Source organism: Neolamprologus multifasciatus, chromosome 22 (genome assembly GCF_963576455.1).
Source record: "Neolamprologus multifasciatus chromosome 22, fNeoMul1.2, whole genome shotgun sequence".
Lineage (NCBI taxonomy): Eukaryota > Metazoa > Chordata > Actinopteri > Cichliformes > Cichlidae > Neolamprologus > Neolamprologus multifasciatus.
In genome coordinates this window covers 5459561-5469617 of record NC_140459.1, presented here as the reverse complement: position 1 = coordinate 5469617, position 10057 = coordinate 5459561, and the positions used below count along the sequence as shown (strand labels likewise).

Below are 10057 nucleotides of genomic sequence, written 5' to 3'. Positions count from 1 at the left end.
TTAGTAAGCCTTGTCTTAAAGAGTATGTTCAGATATTCTTTTGTTCTCCTCCCCAGCCTTTAAATTGTGGGGAGGCCGTAATGTTTAACTACAGGCACATTACATGCGAGATCCTGGTTTCCTTATCTTCCGAGGAGTGGTCACTCCCGGCCACTTAGTGGCTCGCCTATGCTTGTATATGGTGAACCATTAAAGTTGAGCCATATACTGGAGGAGCGTAGATGACCCTTTTGTAATCAGCAGGAAGTCACACAGAAATGCACCCACATTCTCACACACACACACACACACACACACACACACACACACACACACATGTTGTTTAGATATGCCTGCTTAGGCATGTCACATGTATTTGTAAAATGCATATTCATGAGGCTAACCAATAAAAGCAGCCTGCAGAGGGAAGCTAGTTGAAGTAGTTCGGAGGCAGCTACTTCCTTTGCAGCAAATGCAATAAAGAGTGCTGTGCTATCTCGTTCTTGAGTGAGCGTCTGCTTATCCAGCAGTTTCAGGTATATATCCCTGATATTTAATTGGTCCTTCGAGGCGGATGTGGGATCTTAGTTCACCGAGGAGGGGAACGACGGGCCGAAGCCTGACGTCAGCCAGGACCCTATGTGGCCTGTAGAGAAGTCCCAGGACGTAAGGTTTGTTGCTGGGCCAGTTGTATAGTGTCTGCCTCCCCCTCAACTGGCACGGATCCACACTTCCGAAGCAGACCTCATCTGGGAACAACTTTGTATGACTATACTTTCAGTTTCGTATATACGGAGTGTAGTTGGGAACTACTTAAGTCTCTCGGGGAGAGCCACGATCGGGGATCGTGAGGCCCAGTGTCGGGCACACATAGAGAAGGGGCCCATCACCGAGGGTGACATAAAAGCCTTTACCAATGTGCACAGTAAAGCCACATTCAAGGACTGTGTGGAGCCTCGTGTCAGGACACGCGAAGGGAAGCTCGTTATTGACGTCAGAATAGGCCTGTGTGTGTGCACGCGTGTGAGTCTGATTGTTGTTTTGCATGCAGTCACTTCTAAGCTGATGAGCAAGCTACACATTTTCAGAGCAGGAGCTGCTTGAGAACACAGAGGGAGGGAAACAGAGCTATGATTACTCGAGCATGCAGCTATCTGTGAGTTCAATTTCTTCCTCACACGTTCGATATAAAAACATCTATCGTTTCATTTTACGCTATCGTTTGTTTCGTGGTGTCGCAAAATAAACTGTTAACGGCAATATTTTTTCATCGTTCTGATGGTCACTGTAGCGGCTATATTAATGTCTTGAAGTTCTCTCTTTCTCTTATATTTAATATAACCACACTACGGACGGACAGGCGCCTGTTTTTATGCGTTGTGGTTAGCAACAACGACGGTAACACCATCGCGTGTCCGCTTGTTTATGTTCCACATAAACCTTTCACAACAAAGCTCAAGATCCTGTTGAGACTTTTCAAAATAAACTGAATCACGTGAAAGAGCAGATTATTTACGGATGAGAAGTAAAAAAAAGCCGCCAGGTGATAAAAAATAAACCTTAGACTGAAACGTTAGAACAGGCTTTTCCCCGCAGCACGCCGTGTAATAAATACTCACAAAGAAAACGGCGGCCATTACAACTTATGTCTAAAAATGTATCGTTTCCTGCATCGGTTGCATTTGTTTACCTTTTAGCTAAACCACTTGTTCAGCTAACTGTTCAGTCAGGGGTCTCTGCACCTTCTGACCCTGCATCTGTTCCTACTGGAGCCTCAGGAGAGGCCATCCAGTACGCTGCGGCTCCCACGCCGCCATCTGTCTCCGTTGGCAGTTCAGGAGAACTGTTCCAGCTATCTGTCTCATCTTCGCCAGAGGTCTCTGCACACGCTGGTCCTTTGTCTGTTCCCGCTGGGGGTTCTGGAGAACTGCGCTAGCTGTCTGTTTCCCCTGGGGGTTCGAGGGGCCCGTTCAGCCGCATGTCTCCATTGGAGCGTCTGAGGAGCCGCTCCAGCCATCTTCCGTCTCCGTTGGAGGCTCCGGGGAGTCCATGCAGCCAGCCCTGGGTCAGCTTCCTGAACTGCCTGTGTGGATTCGGTTTTGGTTCTGCTCCAAAAAACATTTGGCAGAGGTGGAGAAAGCTCTTGGTGTTACTCATCTGTGAAGCATTTTACCATCCAGCATTGCAGGGCATTGTAGAAAGTGCTAATCGAACTTTCAAGAGTAAAATAGCCAAAACAATATTTGTATATAAAAAAGGATATGGCTGATTTGTCACATCCAAAATGGATTTATGTACTAGCAAGCACTCGTCCATGGGACTGGTTCTTTTTTCCTTGAAGGTAGTCAATCAGTAAAAAGTAGAATACAACTAGTAAGGGCATATGTTATTGATGTTGTGCTGCAAAAAAGAAAGACAAAATTTAACTCATTGAGTTTAACCCTGATAGATCCAATTATAATGTACCATTATACCCAGAAGATCAAGAGGAATTTAAATGTATACTGGCTTTGCATAGTCAACACATGACTGATAACTGTTCTGTCCCGAGCTTTTGTTTCCTATAGCACCCGACTTGACCACACCATCAGTTTTCATACCAAAGGAGGGTAATTATACATGTCTGACACGGAGGAATCTTACCAAAGTGGGAGAGATAAGCCCTGACTGGGGTAACAACACAATGAATGTGACTTTATGGTCAAATTCCTCAAGATTTTGATATCAAGGGTAGATTTGTTTTGGTATTGTGGAGGAAAAAGGCTGTTAAATTTCCTCCCTATCTGGTTAGGTACCAGTTGGGACTGCCAGTAACAGTTATAGGACATAGGCAAAAGGTACAGCAGTCCAAAAATCTAAGTAGACAGTCCACATTAGACAATTTTGATCTTACACAAAATCCTCCAACATGTATGGATGCAATGGGAATACTGAGAGGAGTTCCAGATGAATATAAACTGGCAAACCCAATAGTTAACAAGTTTAAATCCACAGTACTTTGGTTAACACCCAATAAGATTTCTTGATGTATGCACAATCATCCAGCTAAGTAGATTCCAAAAGGTTGATCCTGTACATCTGTTTTCAGTGGGAGAAACGTTTCAGCACTTATCCAAGTGATTTCTTCAGTCTCAGCTGACTGCAGGTTTCCCCAACCTCATAAACAGTACATTTGCACAATAACTGAAACAAGCCCACTGAAAGAACAATGGACTGTGAGGTCAATACCTTGATCAAGGAATTTTTTGCTTCTGGTACCTGATGTCCAGGTGCCGAGGCATTGCTGAGCTTGATAAAACAGTGCACACTTCCTCTTCAGTGACTGATGCTACTGATATGGGCAAGCTGCTTTGCGGATGTGAGGAAAAGATAGATTCTAAGTGGCTATCCAGCGCATCCACACTTTTACTTGCAACAGGATTTTGCCCCGCAATTGTTGCATTTAACAGAATTTAGGTAAAAAAAAGTGTTCAAAGACAAACTTTGAAAGAGATCCACAAACACAAATATGTACATATACAGAATTTATTTGATGTTTAAATATTATTTGAGTAAAATGTTGCAATAGTGATACAGATTACACGTGTGACATCTATTACCTGTCAATTTAAAAATTATACCATTCCATAAATTTGAGGGCATTTAAAACATTTTAAATAGTCTATGGTAAACATATCTAGATCTAAACATGATGTGCATATGTGTTTGTTTTTTTTAACTTTACAGCAAAGAAATAGTTTACTTTAAAAATATACACTTACCTAAACTTGATTCAGCCTTAAACTTACAGATGTAGCCAGGTGACAGGTGAAAACTCCTCACTGTAATTGCATTAAAATGAAAACAATTTGATTTGCAGTTCAGTAACAGACAGATGTCTGCACTCCAGTTACACTGGTAAAAAACAACAACATGGGCCTATAATATTCTGAGCGTCAGGATTACTGAGAGAACCTTCAGCTTTATTTGCACCAAATGCTGTCCGACTCATTTCTGCTGCTAAAAGAGTGCTGTAAACACAGAGCTTTAATCCACTGACTGATCAGTGCACTGAGTAATTTGGCCAACTGTATCATCCATCAGAGCCCTTGTATAAACTCCCATCAGACCTTGTTTAAGCCCATACTTCATTTTTAGCCCCATGCAAAAGTAAAGCAGTGGGTTCACACAGCTGTTAAAGAAGGCAATGCTCTGTAGTACATTAAACCAGTTTGTCAGCACAGCATTATCACCATTGATTATTCTCACAAGTTGGAGGCAGTGATAAGGTGCCCAGCACAGGAAGAAGGCAATGACCAAACATGCTAGTATACGCAGAGGCCGGGACTTTGCCACCAAACGGGTACGTCTGATGCCCACACCAGCCAGGATGTAACAGATGAGAATCACCATGAAGGGAAATATGAAGCCACACATGAAACGGATGGAATAGAGAGTAACTTTGGTGCTTTTGTGCACCTCATTCATAGAACATTTAGTCAGGTTGTTGTTGTCTATGTAAATTTTTCGATGGATGAAGTAGGGAATGCTGAAGAGGATCGCTGCAATCCAGACGCAGACTGCTATCACCCTCGCTGTCCACAGGGTGCGTCGGCGCTTTGTGAGGACAGGCTGCCAGATGCAGAGCACTCGATCCAGACTGATCACAGCCAGCAGGAACACAGAGCAGAACATGTTGGTGTATTTGAAGAAGCCATAGAACTTGCAGAGGAAGAGGCCAAAAGGCCAGTGGTCTGAGAAGAACAACCGAGTGAGGGAGAAGATTCGTGTGAAGCAGAAGATCAGGTCTGCTATCGCCAAATTCACCAACCACACATTGGTGACCGTCAGCTGTTGAGGCAGAAGAAAATAAAAGATGGAAAAGAGATAAGAGGAAGAAAAGAAAATAGTAAGTAACCTGACTGGGATCATGTTATCTATGGAGATTTATTTATGTCAAAAGCTGTGCATTAAAAAAACATAACCACAAGCAGATAACATCACTTCACAGGTTTAGGTATTATTACCACATATGAAGTTAAATTTCTTGTATGTCAGTTCAAAAACCTGCATGTATAGAACTCAACCACAAGGAAGCCATTGCACATCTGCTTTGCGAAAGCTACAGCAGATTAATGCTCTCACAGGTAATGCTAGTTTAGACAGCCAGACTAAGCCTGGAGGCTTCCTGTGAAGCAAATGAGGATTCAGAGTCACCTGATCAAACTCTATCTGTATGCTTATATAAGCAATCTTGAAAATAGAGATTTTTCAAGGTCTTATTCAAGATCTTGTATTCTAGAAGAAGGATTTTAAAGTAGGTTCTGGATTTAACAGCGAGCCAATGAAGAGGAGTCTGTATGGGACAAATGTGCTCTCTCTTTCTAGTCCCTGTTGGTATGTGTTTGCAGCACCTCTGAAAAGCTGCTTCTTCAATAAGCTTCTCGTATGATACAGGAAACATCTTCAAAATGATCTGTGGTTGCAAATGTCATCCACCTTAGTCAACCTGTTACTTTGTACTGTAAAAGGATGTATTTTGGTCCATTCTTAACCCCAAACAAGTATTTTTGATACCTAAACCTGAAAGATAAGTGCAGCCGCAGATCAGGAAGTAGGTGGTTTGATCCCTGGCTGCTCCAGTCTGCATGACAAATCTCTTTAGCCAAGATATGAAATCCAAGTTGTTGTTTTCACTGAGCTTTTGTTAAAAAGACAAATGGCAAGCTCAGAAGGTATTTGAAACATATTATACTTGTGTTTTTTTATATCCACCTTAAGCTTGAATCCAGCCACCCAGATCACCATGGAGTTCCCTGTGATGCCGAGCACAATGGTGAGTATTGAGAGGACGATGGTGACATTGTGCGCTATGGAATTGATGCCCACAGTAGTTGCCCGGTCATCCTCAGGTTTGAAAGTGCAGGTGAGCAGCGAGGCATTACAAAACATTGTGTGCTGAGAAAGAAAGAACAGAAAAAGTGCAAAATGTTACTCAGCATGAATCTCCAGAGTAAACAGTGTAGAAAATCATTTAATGGCCTCACTACCTCAATCAAAAATACTGAAATTCCTGCCCGTGTTCCCAAACTGTTTCGTTAAAGAGAAGGGGAATACAATTTGAGCTGGTAGTTAACATTAAAACATCCATGTACAACATTAAAAAGGTTTTGATTTTCTGGATGTGGGGTGAAGCTGTGGAACAGACTGGGGGAGGAAATATTCAAGCATATTTCAGTTTTAAAAAGTGGTTCAAAAATAATGATTTGCAAAGTACAAGGAAAAGGGCTTTGACTGGATGTTCTCATCAACTACACACCGAGTTTGTGTACACGTGTACGCATGTGCATATGTATACATATGTAAATATTAAATATGTGTAGAGCTCATGGTGGGTTACTGGGGTTATAAAACCAAATACATGTAACACAAGAAGAAAAAGTGCTGATTAGCAGTCATAAATAGGGGAAAGGGGGTGGGAGCTTATGCTAAAGCCTATGATTCTTCCCACTTCTTTGTGTGTCACAGTCCTGGGTCTTTGACCTGCTGATTTTGTATCCGGACTCTTTGGATTGTGGTTTATTCAGAGATTTAGTTTGCATTCCTGGTTTTAGGTCTTATTTTTGTGTTTCTGTTTTGTGTACCCCCATCGCAGTGTCAAGCCCGTATTTCTTAGTCTTTGTCTCCATGGTTATTGTACTTTGTGTGTTGTTTTGACAGCCTTTCATCCTGTGTTCAGTGTGTTTAGTTTTGCTTTGCCTGCTCTTAGTCCGTATGTGTTCCAGCTGTGTTCCCTCCTGTTTCCCATCCTTTTGTTATCCTGTGTGTATTTAAGTCCTCTGCTCATCCTGTCGTCCCTTATTTGTTGTGTGTGGTTTGTTTGTACACCTTATTTCCCTCGCGACTCCTAGTTCCTTGTTTCTGTTTTTTGCACTGTCCTGAGTTTGAATATTTTACGTCATTTATTATCATTTTGTTTTTTGCTATATTATTTTAACATGTTTAAATAAAGAAACATAATTCTGTATATAATACAAGGTTTTGTCTGTGAAGGTTCTCAGTCATCCAGGTCATCGTAGTCTAAGGAGCTTGGGAAAAAAGCGTCTAGACTTCTTTAAGTTGCTTGAAGACGTTTCACCTCTCATCCGAGAAGCTTCTTCAGCTCTAGGGTCAAATGGTGGAGAGTCCCAGATTTAAGCTCTGTGGGAGTAACTCACCTAGAGGGACAAAGGACCCCCTAATGATCCTCTACCTAATCACATGAGCCAAGGTGTGAAAAAGGGTGATGGAAGTCAAAGAGGAGGTACTGGTCTGTGTGTGAGGGCTTACGGTAAACTTCAATGGTGAGGCTTCCATTGTCTTCAATGCGCACGCCGCAATCCAGGAAAAGCAAACAGTTGTCCTTTGTGTCTTCTCTGGTGAACTTGATGTTTTTATCCACAGCGTTGATGTGAGCAGTGAACGATTCCACTTCTTGTCTTTTGATATTGACCCAGGTGTCGTCTACATATCTGTACCAGTGGCTGGGTACTCTCCCTTTAAGGAGCCAAGAGCCTTTCTTTCCACTTCCTCCATGTAAAGTTTGGCTACAATAGGTGACACCGGGGAGCCCATGGCACAGCCATGTTTTTGCCTGTAGAAACCCTCATTGTATTTGGTAAGGCAGAGGTCTAACAGTGTGCTAATCCTATCAGGTGTGAAGTTGGTCCTGTCTTCCAAGGAGCTGTCTTCTTGTAGTTGTTTTCTGACAGTCTCCACTGCCTCTGTGGTGGGTATGCAAGTGAAGAGAGAGACTACATCAAAGGACGCCATGGTTTCATCTGGATCCAGGGTAAGTTTCTGGACCTTGTTGGTGAAGTCAGTGGAGTTCTTGATGTGATGTGGGGTGTTCCTCACAAGAGGTGCTAGGAGCAAGGTGTTTCTAAATGTTGTAAGTGGCTGAGTTTATGCTGCTAACAATGGGTCTGACTGTCCTCAGGTTTGTGTTCTTCTCTCTATGACACCAACTGTCTGCCATCTATAATCCAGTTTTGAGATCCCTTCCCAGACGCCTTAACGCCCACTCACATCCTGGGCCATCTGACCTCAGGAAATCACATATAGGGTGGGGCTAGGTTTCACAATGAGCTCACGCGAAACCTTGGCTGATTGTGACCTACACCCATTTTCACACCTTGGCTCATGTGATATAGGTAGAGCATCATTAGGGGTCCTTTGTCCCTCTCGGTGGGTTACTCCCACAGAGCTTAAATCTGGGACTCTCCACCATTTGACCTTAGAACTGAAGAAGCTTCTCGGATGAGAGGTGAAACATCTTCAAGTAACTTAAAGAAGTCCAGACGCTTTTCTTTTCCAAGCTCCTTACACAATATAAGGTTTTATGTATCAAGATTTCATCAGAATAATCCAGCCATCAGTGGGTCCTAAAGTAGCTCAATACAACCGCAGATACAAAACATATTGCATGTATGATGCAGCTGAATGAGTGTGTGGAGGGGGAAAAACAAACAAAAAAATAGAAAGAGGGTAAGTAGCACTTCATAGGAAAAGAGCTGTTAAGTGTGTTTTCTATCGGGAAGCAAAGCTGCTGAAGTCAAAGGCAAAAGAAACAACGAACGATTTGACCATTCAGTTTTCTTCAACGACATATTTACAAGATGAGAAAACACGTGGTTTTCTGTCTCTACCAACCACTCAAATTAAAGTTTACACTATTATAGATTAAACTGAAGACTCTAAAGAAATGGGACAAAGATTAGTTTCACCATATCAGTGTCTGTTAATGTATTATATGTTTTTTAATAAACCTGTTATGTTCAGTAACTTTAGCAAGCAGAATTATGGTTTTAATGCAAATTAGCAAAAAAGAAGATGTGATAATGAAGAAAGAAGAGAAAAGATTTTGGCTGGAATAACACATTCCAAAAAATCTTTTGGCAACTTAAAGACAGAAACAAAAAAACAAACACAAAAGAAACATACAACTTTGACATACAACATACAACTCCTCTCTGTTCACATAGAAGTCTGACTGCTGACTAAACTAGAGTGCATCAAACCTCTAACGGCCTCTCCTCTGGCTTATATTAGTGACTGAGCTAATGTTTCTTCCCAGAAAATCTTCTAAGTCCTAATGCATGATCAGACATGATATGTTATTTTTTAAAGTGTGTTCTGTTAATCTATAGTTTAAATTTTCACATCTTTCTCTTTTTCTTTGTTAATTGTAGAATTCTCTTCTGTTGTGTTTACGCTGTCTAGACTCCATTGAATACATTTCTCTAGAAACAAGCTCTAAATTAATTTTTTCTGTCGTTTTATATTATTTTATTGATATTTCTGATTTTATTGTGAAGCACTTTGTGATTTTTATATATAAAAAAGTGATATATAAATAAATTGTACTTACTTACGTGTTGTTAATAAAATGTGTGCCAGACTTCAGTCAAAGAGTAAAAACACAATGTCTCCCCTGGTCAGGTTAGGCTCCTGGTTGAGCACCATTTGATGACATAACATAGAGTGAAAAATTATTTTAAGCAGGAGAACTAGGCAGAAAAAAACATACTGTTAATAAACACTACAGTAACTGTAACAAATGTTTGTCTTAATGGAGGAATATAAATTGAGAAAGTTTTTTTTTACCTGAAATGCTGAACTGATGTTAGAGCTGAGGGGAGTTGCTTCAGTCTCAGTGGTCAAAGGCAGAATTGAAGATGCATCCGCTCATGTTCATCTGTGCCGTGGTTACGTCAAGTTCGGCTGTTATCTACTGTCTGTCACATTCGAGTACTCTACACACATGCACATCACTTCCTCTATTTCTTCTAATCATGTGTTTGGCTTTATCTTCCTTTTAAGAAATGAGCTAAGAAACCTTCCTTTCTGCATGCAGACTGGTTTTCTTTTCTTTTTTCCTGAACACAACTACATTCACATAACCTCCTTGGTCATCAAACACACAGCTGTTCAAGCATAGATACTGCCAGAGGTTGCAGAATTAAGATCCAAATGCATAAATAAATTATTAAATGGTAAATGGCCTGCATTTGTATAGCACTTTACTCAGTCCCTAAGGACCCCAAAGCGCTTTACACTC

General features: G+C 41.3%; 1 protein-coding gene across 1 annotated transcript; it reads right to left on the bottom strand.

Annotated features, from left to right (window-relative positions):
• Nucleotides 1-3488: 3488 nt before the first annotated feature.
• LOC146492717 (formyl peptide receptor 2-like) lies at nucleotides 3489-7606 on the bottom strand. Its single transcript, XM_085148907.1, has 2 exons — nucleotides 5734-7606; nucleotides 3489-4809 (listed from the first exon to the last, which is right to left on the bottom strand). The coding sequence occupies exons 1-2, from the start codon at nucleotides 5908-5910 to the stop codon at nucleotides 4006-4008; spliced, it is 981 nt and encodes a 326-aa protein (XP_085005033.1). The 5' UTR covers nucleotides 5911-7606; the 3' UTR covers nucleotides 3489-4005.
• Nucleotides 7607-10057: the final 2451 nt, after the last annotated feature.

Bases quoted from the DNA above. Each gene is read 5' to 3' on its own strand.
- LOC146492717 (XM_085148907.1), bottom strand. From the start codon at position 5,910: ATGTTTTGTAATGCCTCGCTGCTCACCTGCACTTTCAAACCTGAGGAT. The intron at 4,810-5,733 runs GTGGATATAAAA...CTGCCTCAACAG, and splicing joins TGGCTGGATTCAAGCTTAAG to CTGACGGTCACCAATGTGTG.